The sequence below is a fragment of the Panthera tigris genome, chromosome C2, assembly GCF_018350195.1.
Source record: "Panthera tigris isolate Pti1 chromosome C2, P.tigris_Pti1_mat1.1, whole genome shotgun sequence".
NCBI classification, from domain to species: domain Eukaryota; kingdom Metazoa; phylum Chordata; class Mammalia; order Carnivora; family Felidae; genus Panthera; species Panthera tigris.
In genome coordinates this window covers 81,107,857-81,129,485 of record NC_056668.1, presented here as the reverse complement: position 1 = coordinate 81,129,485, position 21,629 = coordinate 81,107,857, and the positions used below count along the sequence as shown (strand labels likewise).

General features: G+C 41.2%; 1 protein-coding gene and 1 long non-coding RNA gene across 2 annotated transcripts in view; one reads left to right on the top strand and one right to left on the bottom strand.

The window, feature by feature from the left end:
- The window catches only part of LIPH (lipase H), a 45,389-nt gene that overhangs the window by 15,700 nt on the left and 8,060 nt on the right, over positions 1–21,629 (bottom strand). The window contains exons 2-5 of the mRNA XM_007083645.3: positions 11,113–11,480; positions 9,772–9,880; positions 3,966–4,067; positions 2,214–2,303 (exon numbers count right to left, since the gene is read on the bottom strand). Of these exons, the coding sequence (XP_007083707.2) occupies positions 2,214–2,303; positions 3,966–4,067; positions 9,772–9,880; positions 11,113–11,480 (669 nt within the window). The remainder of the gene's footprint in view (positions 1–2,213; positions 2,304–3,965; positions 4,068–9,771; positions 9,881–11,112; positions 11,481–21,629) is intronic.
- Positions 1–21,629, top strand: part of LOC102965397 — a 48,960-nt gene that overhangs the window by 23,014 nt on the left and 4,317 nt on the right. The window lies entirely within an intron of this gene.

The window sequence follows — 21,629 nt, the reverse complement described above, 5'->3', positions numbered from 1 at the left end:
GAATGAGAAGAACTGAACAATAGGAGGTGGCACCAGAAGCCATGAATGGGCAAGAAGAGGCGAGAGGCAAGCCTCTAGTTAATTCCTGGCGGGTGCCAGGTGGTGCAGTGGTGAGACAGGAGGCCAGCAAGGCATGGAGACGGCGTCAGGAGAGTTGGACATGATGAAGCAATGCAGCACACAAAACTGAGAGGTAGTTGGAAGGTTGATGGGTCAGATGATGAAGGGGAACTGGGTCCCAAAGATGGGTAATCAGAGGAGGTGAGGATCTGAGTAGGAAACAGTGAACCAAATAAGAAAGGAGTTATGATTGTGAGCTAGTGGTTTGGAGAAGCACTGTTGCTTGAGTCAGAACAATGTTTCTTCTTTCCGCACAGTCCACTTATGTATGCCCATAGAGGAGCTCAGTGAAGGACAGAAATAAACTAGGGCAAGAGAGGAGAAACTTGGGTTGGCATGGGACCAAGCCAGACAGGAACAAATCTGACAAGTCAATATTTACTTATTGTTCCTGGAACTTTCACTTGCCAAAACAACGATGTTGATAACAATACAGAGAATGGCCTTTATAAGCAAATCACATTATCTTGGCTCCTCAGAGGTATTTACCCTACATCCTACAGGACAGGATTTGAACACACACCATTTATGGTGAAATATGGTTGACCCTACTTATGCCATTTCATCTGGATCATTTTCAAACACCACGTCCCCATGGGGCCATATACAGCTACCGTTTTGTAACAAGATTACCTTTTTCTAGAATCATATCCATGATTGTTTAACTTTCTCTGGCAATGATGAAATACAGATTAAGAGCACCTAGGGATGGGTTTTTTATCGGAATAAAATACTACTATTACTTTTATGTTGCCATCTACCGTTTTTTTTTTTTTTTTTTTGCTTTGTGAAGTTTTTCTTATTATAAAATAATACATGCTGGTTTAGAAAATACAAAATAATGGGAAATAATGATGCAAAAATCACCCAGAAGTCCAATATCCACAGTTCACCCCTAATAATTATTTGCAGCATTTATGCTTGGTCTTTTTTTCTATACTTACACATGTACAAATACACATTTAAAAAACAAATTGGGATGATACTGTATAGTTTTGTGTCATTTTCACTTAACATCCCATTGTAAGCATTTTCATTAATCTGAAAATATGACTTTTTGGCAATTATATTCCTTTGTGTGGGCATATCATAGTTATTTAACAATTTTCCATGTTGGATATTTAGATTATTTCTTAAAATGCAGCTACTATAAATAATACTATGTCAGATATTTTTGCACTTTGATTTTTGTTTACATTTTCCATTATTTCTCTAGAAGAGATTTCCAGATATGGAATTTCTAGGTCAAAGACACACCTTTTCATGAGAGAGCAATAATTCATAATAGCTCTTAATCATATGGTTATGGTTACTTATTTTTTAAATTTATTTTTTAAATGAAGCATAATTGGGGCACCTGGGTGGCTCAGTCGGCTAAGCGTCCGACTTCAGCTCAGGTCATGATCTCACAGTCCGTGAGTTCAAGCCCGCGTCGGGCTCTGTGCTGACAGCTCAGAACCTGGAGCCTGCTTCAGATTCTGTGTCTCCCTCTCTCTCTGACCCTCCCCCGTTCATGCTCTGTCTCTCTCTGTCTCAAAAACAATGAATAAAAAACATTAAAAAAATTTTTTAAGTGAAGCATAACTAACATACGCAGTTATTAGTTTCAGATGTACAATATAATGGTTCAATTCTGTACGTTATTCAGTGCTCATCATGGTAAATGTACTCCTAATTTCCTTCACCCATTTCACCCATCTCCCCTTTGTCTTTCTCTGACTAATTTCACTTAGCATAATAGCCTGTGGATTCATCCATGTTGTGGCAAATGATTTGATTGATTCCCTTTTATAGCTGAGCAATATTCCATTGTGTAAATATACCACATCTTCTTTATCCATTCATCTATCGATGGATACTTGGGTTGCTTCCGTATCTTCATTATTGCCTATAATGCTGCAATGTTTTGTTTTTTTTTAAGTAGTATATTTGAGTAATAATTTTTCATTTTTCATTTATATTTATACTATCTCTATCTTCTCAGATGATTTGTTTTCTATTAAAAACTATTACCCATAGAATAATATCAGATTTTTGAAATATGCCTTTTTTAAAAACCACTATTATACAATATATAAAGTATTTGCCCTTACCTCCCAATATTGTTTTGGGGCAACCAGGTTGATCCAATCCTCCATTTGGGTAGAAGTCTATGTTTGCTAATGGCTCCTTGTAGCCCAGTGCTAAAGGAAAATATATTATGGTTTTATTTTTGAACTTTTCACATCATGTAGCTCATTTGCCTGAAGGATATAGGCAGGCATTTGTGTTGTTGTTGTTCTACATATTTAAATATTTTGCTCAAACCTACCCAGCTAGTTAGTTAGGAAGCAGGGATTTCCAACTAGGAGATTATAAAGACAGTAGGGGAACCTATTTCCAATATTTCTCAAGATGTAAGGGAGTTTTGGTCAGTCATTCACAGCAAGTCTGATAAAACTGTATGCTTCTTCTTTATATTTGGCTGGAACCTTCTAATTGCCAGTGTTTCCTGGGTCTCTAACTGCATTTGTGCCAGACTTTAATGAATAAAAAACGGGGGAAAAAATGAAGAAAAAAAAGAAAGAAATGGGAAAAAATGAACTTTTACTTTGTAAGAAAAAAATTTTTTTAAGTGGAACTCTTCTAGAAAACGGGGACCAGGAAAAATATAGATTGATTTAATAATTGCTTATTCTTTTTAACCTTATAACTACAAACTAATCGGTCAAATACTTGAATTAAAAGACTATTTATACATGTATACATAGTGTACCGTTGCAATAATAATAATACCTGTTATATATTGAGAACCTACATGTGTCTGTGGGGGTTTTTATACCTTTTATACACCTTTCCTCTAACATTCACACTGTCCAAAAAGTGGCCATTGGTAAATTCAGGTGAAGTAAGTTACAGATGAAGACACTAAGGTTCAGAGGACTTACAGAATGAAATGATCCCGCTAGAAAGGACAAAACCTGGGATCTGAGTCCACCCCTGCCTGACTGCAGAGCTTATTCTTTCCTCAAAATTCACTTTCTCTCCAAGAATAAAAAATAAATTACTCTATTCCATCAAGCATTAAAATGGCATCGAGGTACTGCACTTAAGTAAGGTAACGCTTTGCAAACTGTGTCGTAAGAATGCAGCTGTTTCCTTTAAGGCCAACAATTGCTGAATACCACATCAGAGAGCCCATGATAGGTGATCAAGGGTTTTTCAGGTGGCTGTATCACAAAGAGGGTGTATTATTAAAGACTACTCTGCTCTGTCCCCTCAGCCTTCCGAGGTCCCTACTCTAGTTCTTGTCCTAGACGTCTGGATATAAAGACTCACCTTTAACATCACCCAAACCCTATATCCTATACCAAATCCCAGCTATGAAATCAGCACCATAAAAGATGGAAATGGCCAGGAAGATCCAGAGAAAGTTGGAGAGCTAAACATGGCTCAGAATCGCTCTCCAGAGAGAGACACAACACTGGAACTTATCTTTCAGCTTAAGAAAACGAGAAAGACCCAAGAAAAACCCAAAAAATGGAAATCATGCATCCAAACCCTGCTGCATATGTGGAAACATTTGTCCACACAGTGTGAAAATCACCCTGTCCTTGATTGGTCAAGATGGTCACTTTAAAAATAAGAAAAGTTGATGGGAAACCTCCACTCCAGCAAGACATCCTGCATGCCTGCATTAAACCAGTGTCCCTTCAATACCTGGGTGGATTTGGAACCCTGCCCCGCAGGAAAAGAGGGAATCTGGAAGAACCTGATCCACCCCTGCATGAGGATCCCCTCAGGGGGAGACTCTTTAGGAGTCTGGGAGCCGGGTGCTCACTGACCCACAAGGACAGGAATGTTACCATCAATGTCGGAGTGGATGACGTCAACAAACTGTGCATCACCGGGATCTAATCTGTCCTCGGGAGGTCTCCCGTTGAATAAAGGGCCCGCAGGGTCGAGACCTGGAAAGAAAACGGAGTCGGCTTGGTAGCCCCACGCCATGAGTCACCTGCAGCCAGGCTTTTGATCCCTCTCCATGAGGATGGCAAGTAGGCTGCAGGGCACGCTCGTGTGGGCCAGCACTCGCATTCCCTTCCTGCTTTGTCAGCCTCCTTTCTACAGCCCCGTAGCCTTTTCCCACAGCAGAGGTGGTGCCCTCTGAGAATGGCATCCAGACCCCATTAGGAGCTATATCTTGTGCAGGGCTCAATAGCAGGGAGCACACAGACGTGGGGACCAGGGACATGGGGATAAACTGGTTCCTTGGGAAAAAGCACCTGAAGGTGCATATAAAAAGCAGACGCTATACTTATCCTGATTCTATTTTAAGTGATCCAGAAACCCCACTCAACCTTTCCTTCTTATTATTAATAAAACTCCTGTACAGTTTCAATTTTTATTCATATATCCTAAGTCATATGATCCACATCACAAGCCTGTTAGGGAGGCAGGGTAGACATTATTCCCATTTTACAGATGCATGAACTGAGGTTCGGGGAGTTGAAGTATTTTAACCAGAGTAGCAGCCTCACAATGCAACGAACTCTCTCTATGGAGCTCTTGGTTTCATTGCACTGGGTTTGGCAAGCTCAGTGGGAAAGTATGAAACTCACTGGTCAGGCCAGGTATCAAAGAGGGATAAAAAATGGGTGTCAGTTCCTGCAGAATTAACCCACTCCATAAATGCCTGAGCTGATTTCTTGCCCTTGGTCACTGTTAGCTGGGCATTCCTAACCATCAGCTGGAAAAACAAGAGTGCAGCTCCTGCCAGGTTCTAACCACAGCTAACAACTTTAAAACAATAACAGGAAAACACCAGAGATACTCAAAACCCAGCTTACTAGAAACCTACCTGGAATGAAGAATGTTTCAAGGGATGTTTCAAAATTTTTAACCTATCGGGGCACCTGGGTGGCTCAGTCGGTAAAGCGTCCGACTTCAGCTCAGGTCATAATCTCACAGTTCGTGAGTTCGAGCCCCGCGTCGGGCTCTGTGCTGACAGCTCAGAGCCTGGAGCTGCTTCAGATTCTGTGTCTCCCTCTTTCTCTGCCCCTCCCCTGTTCACGCTCTGTCTCTGTCTCAAAAATAAATAAATATTTTAAAAAATTTTAACAAAATTTTTAACCTATGAAAGACATTTTAAATTTTGTTTTTAATGTTTTTTTTTTTTATTTTTGAGACAGAGGGAGACAGAGCGTGAGTGGGGGAGGGGCAGAGAGAGAAGGAGACAGAGAATCTGAAACAGGCTCCAGGCTCTGAGCTGTCAGCACAGAGCCCAATGCAGGACTTGAACCCACGAACCGTGACCTGAGCCAAAGTCGGACACTTAACTGTGCCACCCAGGCGCCCCCTGTGAAAGACATTTTAAATAGCATCTTCCATCCCCTGGAGTTAGATATAAAATCCAAGAGGTAGCATTCTTGCCTCGACTTCCCTGGTTCTAGCCTCAATCTTTCTATTTCTCCTCTGCCAACACTTTGCTTCCTTGAGGCTTGTCTTTATCTGCCTCCTTTCCTTATCTTTCTCTTCCCCACCCCTCCAGCTTTTCTTCTTCCTTGGTTGGTTCTCAACTGAAACTGATGTGAGATGGATGAACACCCAGACACCCAAGTCGGCAGGACATCCTCAACACAGCGTGAGAAACTCATAATCTTGGAAAGAGTTTGCTCAGGAAGCCCTTCTGGTCTAAGGAAATGAACAGTCAGAGCCCCAGTTTGTAGCAACCTCTGGATCTATAGCAGATAAATTGGTTTACTATATAACATTCAAACCAGGGCAAATTTGAGAGTGATGAGGGCACTATTGACAATTATGTCAGGACAGAAGGCACAAATGGAGACAGGGATAGTGAGCTTGGATATATGATCACCTTAGTGACAATTCGTAGCAAATAATCAGCTTACAATGTCAGCCAAAAATCACAGTTAAAGTGCCCAATAAGCGATATATTTTGTGTGGACAGAGACCATTGAAGTCAGACAGATGTGACGTGGGGCCCCAAACCTAGCACCAACCAGCTGTATGACCTTAGGCAGGTCACTTTACTTCTCTGAGCCTCAGTTTTTTTTAATCTGCAAAATGGAGGTGGAATCAATGGCTACCTCAGAAGACATATAAAAGGACTCCTAGATCTGAATCCAGAACATTTTGAGATTATTATAGACTAGAAACAAAATGAGAAAATGGAGCTCTTTCTTATTGCCTAAAGATCACCAAGAAAGTGTCTAGATAGTGCTCATTGGCTTTTATTTTTTAATTTTTTTTAATGTTTATTTACTTTTGAGAGAGAGAGAGAGAGAGAGAGAGAGAGAGCGAGCATGAGTGGGGGAGGGGCAGACAGAGAGGGAGACACAGAATCTGAAGCAGGCTCCAGGCTCCAAGCTGTCAGCACAGAGACTGACATGGGGCTCAAACTCATGAACTGTGAGATCATGACCTGAGCTGAAGTCGGATGCCCAACCGACTGAGCCACCCAGGTGCCCCTCATTGGCTTTTATTACAGTATTAACCAGTTAGAGAATTTGATGAAAGTCCTAGACCTCTCCCTGGACATCCAAAATATACCTCTCCCCAGGACAGACAGCTGACATTTTGCATGCGGTTTCAGGGGCCTCATATTCCCATCCCCAACCTCACCATGAACTCTCTAAGGCACCACTGTCCAATAATGTGAGCTACGTATATAATTTTAAAATTTCTAGAAGCCAATTTTAAAAAAGTAAATAGAATTAAGGAGAATTAATTTTTTTATTTTTTTAAATTTTATTTATTGATTTGAGAGAGAGAGAGAGTCTGTGAGCAAGGGAGAGAGGCAGAGGGAGAGAGAGAATCTTAAGCAGGCTCCATGTTCAGCACAGGGCCTGACTCGGGACTCAATCCGATGACACTGCGATCGTGACCTGAGCCAAAATCAGTTGGACGCTCAACCAACTGAGCCACCCAGTCACCCAGAGGAGAATTAATTTCAATAACACATTGTATCTAACCCATTTTATTTAACCTAGCATATCTAAAATATTATCATTTCAACATATACTCCATATACAAAAATTGAGATTTTTAATATCCTTTTCTTTTTACTTAGTCTTTGAAATCCAGTGTGTATCTTGCACTTACAGAACATCTCAGTTTGCATTAGCCACATTTCAAGTGCTCAGTGGCTACATGTAGTTAGTTAGTGGCTACTATATTGGACAGCATAGCTCTATGGTCATTTCTCAAAGTATGGTGTTCAGACCACCTGCATTGTGTTAAAAATAGACTTCTAAGGGCACCTGAGTGGCTCAGTCTGTTGAGCTTCCAACTTCGGCTCAGGTCATGATCTCACGGTCTGTGAGTTTGAGCCCTACATCAGGCTCTGTGCTGACAGCTCAGAGCCTGGAGCCTGCTTCAGATTCTGTGTCTCCCTCTCTCTCTCTGACCCTCCCCCATTCATGCTCTGTCTCTCTCTGTCTCAAAAATAAATAAACATTAAAAAAAATTTTTTTTAAGTAGACTTCTGGACCCCACCCCCAGAGTGCTGATTCAGCAAGTTGGCATTGTAACCAGCACCCCTAAGGAGATTTTTTTACACCCTTAAGTTTGAGAAGCAAATGTAATATATTATCAAGTGATGTAGGTACTTGGAATATTTTAAAATCCACTTATGCTCTGCCATCTTGTGCTAAAGAAGCTAAAGAGAAATAGTGGTGCCTGGCTGGCTCAGTTGGTAGAGCATGAGACTTAATCTCAAGGTCGTGAGTTCAAGCCCCACACTGGGCAGGGAGCCTACTTAAAATTTAAAAAAAAAAAAAAAAAGAAAAACTAAGAAGTTACTGAGAAACCAGGAGATGTGCCTGGAGAGAAAAAACAAAATGTCAGAAGAAAGAGAAATGGAAGAAAAAAGCCGCCATTACAGGCCAGATAATTAAAAGCAGAACCATCCAATTGGGGGAGTTGGGTATGAATTTCATCCTTAGGCAACAGACCAAGTTCCCACTCTACAATTTGGTGAACCCAGTCAGAAAAGGTGGTGGAAGGTGAGCAGAGAAGGGGAACACTTCACCCCTGAAGCCGCTCTGGAGAACAGCTGAGATTTGACTTTGGGGATCAGAGAGGATGAGGAATCCGGAGGACATGGGAAAGTCAGGGGCCACAGAAAATTGAGCTGTGGACCATTAGCTGAGTCCAGGCCACGTGGGCCCAGAGTGGAAGGCAGACTGGCTTGGGGAATTTCCACGGTCAGAAAGCAGGTTACACTGCACTCACATTCACAATAGTCATGGGAGCATGTTTGTTGGGAACCAAGCTGGGGGTGAGACTGAATGAAGTAGTGGTGGGCTGGAGCCCTCCAGGCCCAGGACTGGAGGGCAGATTTTGCTCATCTCTTCCCAAACTTTGTGGTTATTAATGTCAGACTGGTAGCTTGAAATCAGCAGTGGTGAGAGTATTCAGACCATGGAGATCAGCAGACACTAAAAATCAGGACTTTTTTTTTTTTTTTTGGAGAGCTGTTCAGGTTCTTAACACACTCTCAGGGAGAGTCCCACCCACCAGAAGAAGAGTTCCCAACAGATAAGGGACACAAGCAGATTCAAGCTACCTGTCCTTTGATCCCATAAGGGAAATGAAATTTTTTAAAAGGACATGTTGCAGTCTAAAACAAAAATAATAATAATGTGAAAAATGTAAAAAAGCGCTCTGCCTCCCGAGGAAAGCAGGTAAATAAGATGAGGGAGGCCTTGGCCCCTGGTGTGAAAGTGAGAGAAAATATCCAGGAAAAACAGAACAATGTGACCTCAAATAGCAGGGCTAAAGGAGACATCCATGATGCGCGTGACCGCGCGCGTGTGTGTGTGTGTGTGTGTGCACGCGCACATGTGACACAGAGAGAGAGAGAGAATGACTTGCCCAGGGGTACCAGGAAGCACATTTAGAAACAGTGGCCCTAAAAGTTTACCTCACAAGTATAGTTGGTTTGAACCTCTTCTTCCTCATTGTCTACTACCCTCCGGATTTCCTAGATTGAAAATAGTTCTCTGTGTGTAAGAATGGATTCTGGGAAGGGTATGAATGGGGGGAGAAGACTTGAGTCTCTGAAACAGAAAGCCTCCCTCATCCCATCCTCTGTAGCTGTGGAAAGTTACTGGAGCAGTAGGCAAGAGAACCCAGCAAAGGAACCTTTGTTTGGGATTTCACCTGCTGTTTCTGAGTTTTCATTTAGCTTTGTCCTGAAAGCTGATATTCAGAGAGTAAACCCCTCTATCAAAATTCCCGTCTCATTTTCCTATCATGAGATTCCAGCTGTGCCTGGGGATGGAAACATATTACGTATGTAGTTCAGGCTATATTAGATTAAATGAAAGGAAGATCGCTGTTTGGACAGCACAGATCAAATCCCCATGGGACATAGCTGTTATTCCTAACCATAAGAGAAATAAAGTTACCACCAACGTTTTCTATGGCATATACAACTTACTGAGTGTTTTGCACATATTTTATTAAATAATAACCTGAAGTCAGTATTATCATGGCTTCACCTTTGCACAAAAGGACACACACTCAGAGAGGTTAAATAATTGGAAGAGCTGGCTTTGAACCCAAAGACTTGAATTGTCTGTATCATGATCTCCCAGTGAACATCCTGCCCAGGCCAACTACCCCATGTCCATTCACAGGAAGCCTTACCTGTAATTCTTCCCAGCTGCCCATTGTACATCTTTCCAACAAACCCGGATATGTGGGCTCCTAGACTTACTCCAATCATATAAATGTTGTCAAGAGAAGCTCCTTCTACCTGGAATTTTAAGAGGTCCATCGTTATAAATTGTGAGGGGCCATGGAGTTGACAACATTTGGAGAAATTGCCTAAACTTGACTTTGAAGACACTTCTTTGGAGAAACATTTCTAAGCAACTTATACCTATGAGCTCATTTAAATGTCACAACAACAAAGTAAACATTCTTCTTTGATTATACAGATGCGGAAACTGAGGCCCAGCGTCGAAGTAACCTGCCCAATATCAGGCAATTGGAGAGGGGCAGAGCAGGAGTCAAACCAGTCTGTTCAACTCGACGCCTGTGCCTTAACCTTTATGCCATGGTGTCTCTATTCATGCTTCTGCTAGAAACCAAGCTGAGACATCTTTAAATCCCTCCCAGTTGAGGAGAAGGGCAAAGAAACATTTTGATAACCTCCTTTATCTTCAGGCTGGCTCAGTTAATGAATTCTCCATGGAGAGAGAAGGAAGGAAAGGAAGGGGTGGGCGTGGGGGACGACACTGACCACAGTCTGCTGGGACAGCCTGTCATGAGTCATTTTAATATTCACTTTCCCAGGGCTGTGTCTTTAGTGGAAAGCTTTGTGAAACTTCTGCTCCCTCTGGCCACAGTGGCCACCTGACCTAATTCTCTCTGAAATAGTCCTGATATAAAGTAACTTTTTGTTGTTGTTTTTATAAAGGGGGGCAATTCATGAGATAGATCACTAAATAAAATTCAAGATCTATTTAATCTTTGTGAGTCTTCTAAAAATATAAATCATACACACACACACAAATCTCTCATCAGACCATGTTCATCAGTTTTGGTTTTTGGATAATCTGGTCAGTAAATCTTAGGCTTTTCTAGGAAAAGGAATACTTATAGAAGATGAGGAATCTCTCTACAGTGAAGCCAGAAAACCCCTAGACAAAAATCTCTCTGACCCGTAAGACACCTTTATGTGAATTAGGAAAAGATGTCCCTTCCTGAGGACACTTTACTGTTATTGGTGGGACAATATCATAATAAATATATAGATCTGTGACATGTACAATGACAGCTGTGCTCCCTTAGATGTGCAGCGCACAACTTGCACAACCATATCTATGGGCCTTCCCTCTAGGCGTTCAGTCTAGCTTCCCTGGGGCTTATTCAGGTTTTTAAAATAGTCCCTCTGTTCACTGCAGCTATCTCTTGGTTTTAAATCTCCAGATAATGGGCCAGCTTCAATTTGCCCCTGAATGATGTCAGAGAATGCTCTCTTACCAACACCTGGTCGATAAATTTCTTCAAGACTTCTGCTACTTTTCTGGTCTTACTAGAGGCGTGGTTATATATCACAGTTGTAGCTCCTCGATTCCAATCAACAACAATCACATTCATGTCTTCTACGGAGAGCAAACTCTGTACCAAGTCCTCCATCCAAACTGGAGGGGAGCCTGTAGGTCGGAATCCATGGACAATAAAGGTGGTTTTCTTGGTCACATTCAAGTTCCCCAAAATTGTGGAGTTGATGACTTGTGCACAGGTCAGATTTTTTCTGGTGTAGAGCATCAACTTCACATTTAGTCCTGTACCAACCACTGCACTGTGAAAGCTCAGTTTGGTGAATGAAGGACATGTTTCATCTGTGTCTGAAAATAAAAATTAGATGGCATGACAATTCTTTCCTTAGCTGGGCGTCAAACAAGAGTGCTGCCCTACATTCACTGGAGTTCCTTCTGTGCTTTACAGCACCCAGCAGGAGGCTGGATCTAGTTGAATGAAGTTGCAAAGTCATACGTTATTCAGCACACATAAGTAGTGACTTCTTCTTCAGCAGGAAAACCATTTTTCCAAGTCTTACTGTCCTTCAAGGTCTAATCCAAAAGTCACCCCAATGAAGCCTCCTCCAACTCTCCCAGCCCTAATACTCTTTCATCCCAGAACTCCCCAAAACCTTGTGTATGTCTCATTGACAGCAAAATGAAAACACTTTCAGGGGTGCATGATGGATATTTACGTACATGTGTGTCTATCTTGCTGGCCCACTTCCTTGGAATGGTGTTTTGTAATCCATGTATCCCTCACAGTGCCCAGCACCTAGTAGAGGTCTCAGTAACTGTATCTGCATGGTCCAAACACCTCTTTCCTTGTCTAGAGCACCTGCCTGGGACAACAGCGGAGAACGTGATGTGCCTTGCCCTGACCCTTTCAGTAGCATCTGAAACAGTTGAACCACGGTGCCTTCTTGGACCCTATCCTTCTTTGTTCCTCAAGCAACCTAGCATTCATCCTGCTGAGTAAGCTCTAAGGATGGCTTTAGGAGAAAGGTTGGGGATGAGGTGGAGAAAAGCAAATGATGAAGGTGGAACATCTTGTCGTGGCAGAGTGTAAGCGAGTGTTTAAAAACATGTCACAAGGACCTAGAAAGCCAGCTTGAAGGGGCTTCTGCTGGCCAGATCTGGGATAATTTGAGCACAAAATAATTAAGGACAGTAATGAACTATAGACCTTTAGGGAAACAACGGATCCACGATTCTGTAACAAGCAAAGAAACAGGATAAACAAGCAAAGAAACAAGATAAGCAAGCAAAGAAACAAATAAATGGAAGAGAGAGGAGGACTCTTAAGGTGTAGTGCTGAATGCCAGCTGGTAAATGTGGAGTGAACACTGGGGTTGAAACTCATCATTTGGCAGCCATCATAATAAATTGGTTATGCAAGAATTAAACTGAGGAGGTGGTTATTTTGAGAAGGAGCACATGTGTATTTCCTCAAACTTCCTCCCACAGACTGCTAATGAGTAAGGGGAAAGTAGTAACTGTGCAATGGAGAAATGGAACAACACCTTGACTAGGTTGTCAAACTAAACATTACCGTTGAGGGGCAGATGGACACATGTGCCTCTTGCTGTCGTATTCCAGTGGGGAATGTATTAACCTGAACCTAATTATGGGGGAAAAACCAGACAAACACAAAATGAGGAATATTCTTTTTTTTTTTTTTTTTTTTAAAGGACCTGTAGGAGCTGGGTGTGATGTAGCTGTGGCCAGGCTGCCAGGGAAGGGGGCTTATGGCACCAAAAAAAAAAAAAATTTTTTTCAAGAAAAAAAGTTTTAAAAATTAAAAATAAAAAAGGCCTCTATTCTTAAAAAACATCAATGTCATAAATGACAAAGAAAGACTGTGGAAATGCTCTAGATTAAAGGAGACTGAAGAGGTAGGATGATGAATAAGTGCAGTTATCTGGTCTTAGACTGGATCCTGCCATGGAAGAAAAAAATTGCTATACAAGAAATTATTGGGTCAATTGACAAAATTGGGCTATGAACACTAAATCAGATAAAATTATGGTATTGGCGTTACATTAATTGAGGTTGATAACTATATAGTGGTTTTGTAGGAGAAAATCTGAATTCTTAGGAAATACAACTAAAGTGTTTATCTATAACTAAATGGCCAACTTATTCTCAAATGGCTCAGAAAAAAAAAATTAGAGGCAAAGAGAGACAGTAAATGATAAAGCATTTGTAGCAAAATGTTAGCAGTAGTTGAGTCCATGTAAAGGATTATTGGTGTTCTGTGTATTTTTAAAGAGTTCTTATAGCTTTTCTGTAAGTTTAAAATTATTTTCAAAGAAAGGCTTAAATAAAAGGGAAAAAGAAAGGGCAAGAGCCGTATCAGTAGCATGCAAAGCAGGAGGGAGGTTGCAAGTTCTGATATCAGAAAATGAAGGTAGGCAAGAATGCTTAAATCTGCTTGAAAGGGAACAGGAAGTTGGAAATAAACTAAAGATCAAGATGCAACTTGAAAGAGGAGTTAGGAAGGAAGGAGGGCTTTGGGGTCCTTGAGTACTGAAATAAAGTGTTACTTTTGCAACATTGTATAAGGCCGTGATCATGAATCTCAATCAAATGAAAGCTCAGGTCAACATTGGCATACAGACCCAACAATATGATGTTTGAGAAAACTTTTTTTTTTTTTTTTAATTACAAAAACGATTTAAAACTATTAGGGCACACTCTCCTCCATCCTACTTGGCTGAGAGAGAAGAGTCCAGAAGGAGGTGAAGTGGAACAACAAACAGTCCCTAGGTACAAGTTGGAGATGGTCCTTTAGCTATTCAGTAGAGGGGGCAAGGTCCTATGGATGACCATTCTTCATGGGAGGGCATAGAAGAAGAAGACTGTTGACTTGCGACTGGCCAAAAGGAGACAGGAGTACCTTGGGAAACACCTGCTGTGTCTTCCTCCAGTAGAAATTTAAGAACCATTTGTCCTGGGCCCTTATTCTCAGTCAATCTATACTTACATACCCAGGAATTGCTCTTCCCTCATTCTGAGCCTCAGAACAGACTTCATCCTGGCATCTCTGCCCTTTCTTTCTTTCTTTTTTTTTTTTAATGCTTATTTTTGAGAGAGAGAGAGAGAGAGAGAGAGAGAGAGAGAGAGAGAGAGAGAGACCAGGAGAGGGGCAGAGAGAGAGGGAGACAGAAATCCAAAGCAGGCTTTAGGCTCTGAGCTGTCAGCACAGAGCCCGATGCGGGGCTCTAATTCACAAACTGTGAGATCATGATTTTAGCTGAAGTTAGACGCTTAACTGACTGAGCCACTCTGGCGCCCCTCTACCCTTTCTAATAACCTGGGTCCATTTGTGTATGCTTTTTTTTATGTTTATTTATTTTTAAAGGGGGGTGGGTAGGGAGGGGCAGAGAGAAAGGGAGACACAGAATCTGAAGCAGGCTCCAGGCTCTGAGCTGTCAGCACAGAGCCAGACGTGGGGCTCCAATTCAAGAACCATGATATTATGACCTGAGCCAAAGTCAGACGCTTAACTGACTGAGCCACCCGGGCTCCCCTATGTATTCTTTTATTTAAAACTTCTTGCAGAGGCTCTGGATACTCAGCAATGAATGAAGTGCCAAAATAGAAGAGGCAGAAGAAGCTCAAATAGAAGGTTAAAAATTGAGGCTTTGAAATCCCTCACCCTAGAAAATACTGGTTAAAAATTGAGCCCCAAACTCACATATTCCTCCTTTTGCTCTACACTGGCAAGTAGTATATACAGTGAGGCATGCTTACAATTGTCTGTCCTCCCCCCTCCCACAGCTTAATTGAGATATAGTCAACAAGTAACATTGGAGTAAGTTTAAAGGGTAAAACATGATGATTTGATATATGCGTACATTATAAAATGATTTCCACAATAAGGTTAATGCGCCCACATAGTTACATATTTTTGTGTATGTGGCAAGAACATTTTAGATCTACTCTCTTAGCAAATTTCAAGTATACAGTACGGTATAATTAACTACAGTCACTATGTTGTGCCTTAAATGCCAGAATTACTCACTCACCTATGTAAATATTTTCTCCATCTCTTGGCCTCTTCCATTTTTCTCTTCCTGTAGATTGCATGCTCGTAGAGAATGTGGATTGAAACTTGTCTGGTGCTTGTAGAGCAAGACCCAGAGCACATAATTGACTGTTTAATTAGTCATTTTACTGAACAGGAGGTGTCATGAGGTAGGGCTGAGCCTCTTGGTCTTAGCCATCAGTAAAACTGGGCTTTGTTCCTTGTTGTGTAACTGACTCACCAGGTGGCCTGGGGAAATCATGCCATCTTTCACTTGCCACCTACCTGCCCCAGAAAGGAATGCTTTCAGATTAATCACAAATGAGGTCATACTGGAGAAGGGAGAGATCCCCTTCCAAAGAAGAGATCTGTTTGTTTTGAGCAATATTAGGCCAGTGTGTCAGAAGTCACATATCTGAGTCATTGGAAGGCTCAGGTAAGAGTCGTAAAGTTTGGGCCAGAGCTATTTCTCAGCACATCCGCCACACCTTTCATGTCTATGGAACAGCTCAGCCAACCTCCTTGACTTGCTGAGCCTTTACCAGACCCTTTACAACGGACAGTTACTGAAAGGCAAAAAGGACAGAACAAGTGGATTTTTTTAAGATTTATTTTTCAGAGAGAGAGAGAGAGACAGAGAGGGAGGGGGACAGAGGATCCAAAGCAGGCTCTGTGCTGACAGCAAAGAGCCCAATGTGGGGCTTGAACTGACAAACTGTGAGATCATGACCTGAGCTGAAATCGGATGCTTAACCGACTGAGCCACCCAGGAGCCTCCGGAACAAGTTGATATTTATTTTTCATTTGCTAGAACCACTCTGACTTCATGTATTTTTCAATGCATGCATTGGGCTCTGGAAAAGCCCATTGTAAGTACTGAGTGAAAAATGGATTTCCTCGTTCCTTTCTCTCAGTACAAAATATTATAACAGCTTTATATATATTTTCTCTCATCCTCGGAAGAAATGTGCAATTCATCCAACAAGAGTCTGCTTTCTCCTAGGTTCTGGGTCAGGCGGCATTTTAGAGGGAGAGTCAGGCATTAATGAAGTAAAACACACAAACAAGTATGAAATTGCAACTTGTGATGTATGCCATGTTAAAAGAAATATGGTATAAAATGAGGATTAAACGGGGAGTTTCACCTGGTCTGGGAATCAAGAATCTTCTTTTACATCATCGTGAAATAATGTACTTAAATACTAAGAATGGAAGATCCCTTTAGCAAAGTATAACATCATTACACTGAAGGACAAATTCAAGTTCCCAAACTATTAAGTTTTATTTTCATAGATTTTTACTTTTATTACCTAGACTTAATATTTCAGGTATTATACCCTTCTTCATTTTTATGTGCTTTATTTGCCTTGAATTCCACCAAATAATATTACAAGCTATAACTAGACCGTCTTTTTGTTAGCATTTGCCTACCGTGTTTTTATCCTTTGTAACCTTTGAATCCCTGTGTTTTAAGGGATCTTTCATATAGCATCTAGCTGGGTTTTATTTTATGGCCCAATCTGAGAACCCTTTCCAACAAAATACATGAGGGGCACCTGAGTGGCTCAGTCAGGTAAGCATCCGACTTCGGCTCAGGTCATGATCTCACTGCTTGGGTGTTCGAGCCCCACGTTGGGCTCTGTGCTCACAGCTCAGGGCCTGGAGCCTGCTTCAGATTCTGTCTCCGTCTCTCTGCCCCTCCCCTGCTCGCACTCTGTCTCTTTCTCTCTCTCAAATATAAAAAAAATAATAAAATATTTTAAACAAAATAGGTGAGTTCACGTTTATTGGCCTAACAGACATAATTGGTGTGGAGGCCATAGAAGTGCCTGGCTCAGATCTGCCTTCACTAGACCCTGCTGCAGGGAGCACGGCTGAGTCACCTGTGCCTCCGGCCACTCCACAGTGTTCACATGAAGCCGTGGCTCCCGCAGGCCGCTCCCAGCCAGTGACTGAGTACCCACAGTGGGGTACTAGAGCCAGGCCAGGCAGGCTCCTCCTGCCTCACGTGAGATTCCAATAACTGGCTCAGACACACCCCATCAGCCTGGCTGAAGGATCCTCACAACTGTGCTGAGCTCTTCCTGTGCAATCCTTCCTCGCCCCCGCTTTCCTGCATGTCAGATGTGCATTGTTGGGGAAAGGCTCTCTCTGCTTGCCCCCACCTCCTTTGTCCTTCCCACACAGTTCCTCAGGTAGATCGCTCGTGTGTCCAGCCCCGTGACGGTGTCTGCTTCTGGGAGGACCCCAGCTGACACGCATGGACTTAATACTGTAATGCTATGTTTTCTGATTTTAGTGCATTCTTGCTTTACCATCTGTTGCCATATGGATTGCCCTGTTGTCTCACTCTGTTGTTCTCATTTACGTATTCTTTCTCATACTGGGAAGATTATTGCCTGCTTTAATTTTTCTGGTGTTTACCTTTATAACTTGATATGAAATACCCACATCTTTGTTCATGGGATGTAAATGTGTGGACTGTAGGCCAGAAGCAGACTACATACAGAGCTGCTCCAGATTCCAAACATGGGTATATTTATTCAGACTTCATTATCCACCGGTGTGAACCCCTAGCAAGAATTCTTGGGGATCTGGAAGCTGTATTTCAGACTACTGGGGAGCACGTTTCTAACTTCTGCCATGTTTCCTGCTGCTGTCCTTGGTCAAAACAGTTGTTTTCCCTTACTCTGCTCTAGTCCTTGCGTTAGTGACAGACAGTATCTAAGGGATGCTTGGGTGGCTCAGTCGGTTAAACATCCGACTTCAGTTCAGGTCATGATCTCATGGTTTGTGGATTCGGGACCCGTGTGGGGCTCAGTGTTGACAGCTCAGAGCCTGGAGTCTGCTTTGGATTCTGTGTCTCCCTCTCTCTCTGCCCCTCCTTCACTCATGCTCTGTCTCTGTCTCAAAAAATAAAATAAACGTTAAAAAAATAAATAATTTTTTAAATTAAAAAAATGATGATGGTATCAGCACACTCAGTACTTCTCCCTACTGATCCAGTGTCTACCTCCTGCTTTTCACTAGTTCCAAAATTCTTTTTAGTTCATCTAGTGATTCCTTTTTGAGTTTCAGAATAAATATTTAAACAGCACCTGGTGACTCGGTCGGTTAAGTGTCCTACTCTCGATTTCGGCTCAGGTCATGATCTCACGGTCTGTGAGATCAAGCCCCGTGACAGGCTCTGCACTGACAGTGTGGAATCTGCTTGGGATTCTCTCTCTTCCTCTCTGAGCCCCCGCCTCCCCCCCCCCCACCCCACTCACCCACCACTTGCTTCTCTCCCTCCCTCTCTCTCAGAATAAATAATAAACATTTTTTTAAAATGTGTGTGTATGTTCTGAAGGAGGGAACAGAGAAGGTGTGAAAGGGAACGTGTGTTAAACTTTCTTGTCTTTCTTGGTAGAAAATGAGGAGGTAGCATAGATACTCTGAGTAAATAGAACAGAAACTCTCTGTTTCTGTGGGTACACAGAACTCTACGTAGAGTCTTAAATATTTATTTTTAAATATTACTGCCTTTTCAAGAAGGGTTAATGGGTAATATAGTTCCTAAGTTTATTCATATCCATAAATGAATTCCTAGGCCTAAATGACGACCTGGCTTCGAACAGTATTCTTTCCCCCAGGATTTATTATTTATTCTACTTTCTTCTTATATTGAATTCCACTCTAGAGAGCTTTGTCCCTTATATGCTACTTGCTTTTTTCCTACCACACGCCTGAAGCATTCTTTCTTTGTTCTGAAATAATTTCCCCTGCTCGTGTAGATGCTCCAAGATAACTGATCTGTTTATCCATTGTTGTATATACCCTGTGCCAACAACAGAGTCTGGCTTAGAGTTGGCACCAATAAACGTTGCATGAAGAAGCGAATATCAACCTGTTAACACATTATTCAGTCATTCAGAATGATCCATCTGAACGCTGCAAATAGTGTATGATGTCATGTTTATAACATAAATGGAGTATGAAGTGACACATGCATTATGACTGAAACTATGTAAAAAATATGTCTGCAGGTGATAAGCTCTGCAAAATAATACGCAAACAAAAATGGGTTATCCATTCCATTTCTGATGTTCTCTGCTTAAAACTACCTAAGGTTATTCATTATTTTCCCCTCAAGAATTAGTAACATTTTAAAGGAAAATATTAAATTTATCTTATTTTGGACATAAATTTATCTTAATTTGGAATTATGTTCCAAATTAGTTTAAGTTTACTTTGGACATGTTACAAGTTAGTTTAAGTTCCTTGAGGGTAAACGCTGTGTTGTTTTTTGTCTACTATTGTGCCCCAGCACCTAGAGCAGGAACTTGACATGTTGGGTCCCAAATTCTCAATTTGGAGGGCATGCAAGGACCTGATATTTGTGAATAGCAAATTTGTTAAATTGCTTTACCCTCATAAATATAGTTCTTTTTATTTATATTTAATTTCTAGTTTATATTTCTAAAATAATTCAGAAAGCAAACCTCTTTTTGGTTATTGTGTTGTTTTGGTACAAAGTCAAGTTTACTCAGAAGTAGTATTAATAGAGCCTTTAACCAAGTAACCCAGAACATGTTAAACTGGTTTCTAAAGCTTAACCTCTTCTATTAGAGTTTATTGGAAGCCGGAAAAACATGGCCTTTCCTCTTCAGCTTATTTTGAAATTCAATTACTCTGAAGTGCCAGTTCCTGTTAACAATTGGAAAATAACAATCGGATGGGTGATATCTCCTATCCAATGAGGAATTCAGACTCCTATGGAGAGCAGCCAGAGATAAGAGTAGAGTAGGATAGGATGTCAAAGAAATCTGGATAGAACATCTTCAGAAATAACATATTTGTGCCTGAGGTATTTTGTTATGATCTAATGCATGGTCGCCCACAGGCCAAGTTGGCCGTGACCATTTATGTATTGTCTATGGCTGCTTTCCTGTTATAAGGAAAGGCAAAGTTGAATGATTGTAAAAGTGACCAATGACCCACAAAGCTGAAAATATTTACTATCTGGCTCTTCATGGAAAAAGTTTGACAACCTGGTCTAACGTCATAAACATAATACCCAAATCCGATTTGGAAGCACGGATTTTAGAGTCAGATCTAGACTTGAAGTCAACTCCATTGCCTCCTAGCTATGTGACCTCAGGTAATTAATTATCTAACCTCTCTGAGCCTCAGTTTCACATGTGTAAAATGACCATAGTAATGCCAATCTGTCAGGCAGTGCTCTGCTGAGCCATATTGAGCCTGAGGCAAAAGAGAAAAAACTATATATATACTTATCAAAATATCCTCCCAGATTTTGAATCGGTGGGAAAGTTTGTAAAACCTCTACAGTCAGTCAAAACACAGGACCATAGGAGTAGCTGAGTGGCTCAGTTGGTTAAGCGTCCAACTTTGGCTCAAGTCTTGATCTCAACGTTCATGAGTTTGAGCCCTGCTTCAGGCTCTCTACTGTAAGCACAGAGCCTGCTGTGGATCCTCTGTCCCCCTCTCCCTCTGCCCCTCCCCAGCTCGTTCTTTCTCTCTGTCTCTCTCAAAATAAATAAGTAAACTTAAAGCCATGATCATAGATATAGCCCTTTGTTATTCAGACTGTTTATATATCATTGTTAACTCTCATAAACCAAACCACCTAGCAAGGAAAGAAACATGGCACAGACCCAGGAATGGCTGGCTGATTGGAAATGACCTTTTCCATTATACAATAACACAGAGTTGTAAAACAGTCTATCTTTATTAAAATTTTGATTTTTTTCATCATTGACTTATTTGCATGGATTTTCATTTCTCAAAGACATTACACTAAAATATCACTTATGCCAAAAAAGTATCACTTATCCAAATCATTTGTTATGCATTGTGAGAATGCATTATTAATGATATTCATAGTATTATTTGCAGTAAAATATCACTTAAATATTAAAATAGCATTTGCACATTGCATTAAAATATCGTGAAAGATAAAATTTTTATTGCTTTAAAATCATAAATATAATTTATCTTGATTATTGAGTTTAGGTGTCCCTTATCCCCTTAAATTTTGCACCTGGTGAGTGCCTCACTGACTTTACCCTGATCCTAGCCCTGCTGTCAGGATTGTTGTGAGAAATAGACATAATGTCTATGAAGTATCTAAAGCATTAGCTGCAGGGTGCCTTGGTGGGTCAGTCAGTTAAGCGTCCAACTGTTGATTTCTGTCAGGTCATGAGATTGAGCTCTGGGTCAGGCTCCTAGCTGGGCCTGGAGCCTGCTTGGGATTCTCTCTCTCTCTGCCTCTCTCTCTCAATTAAAAAAAGAAGAAGAAGAAGAAGAAGAAGAAGAAGAAGAAGAAGAAGAAGAGAGAAAGAAAAGAATTAAATAAATTAATTAATTAATTAATTAATTAATAAGGCAAGCATTCACTGGTGCACAGTAAATGCTTAAAAATTAATAGTTGTTGATGATGTGGA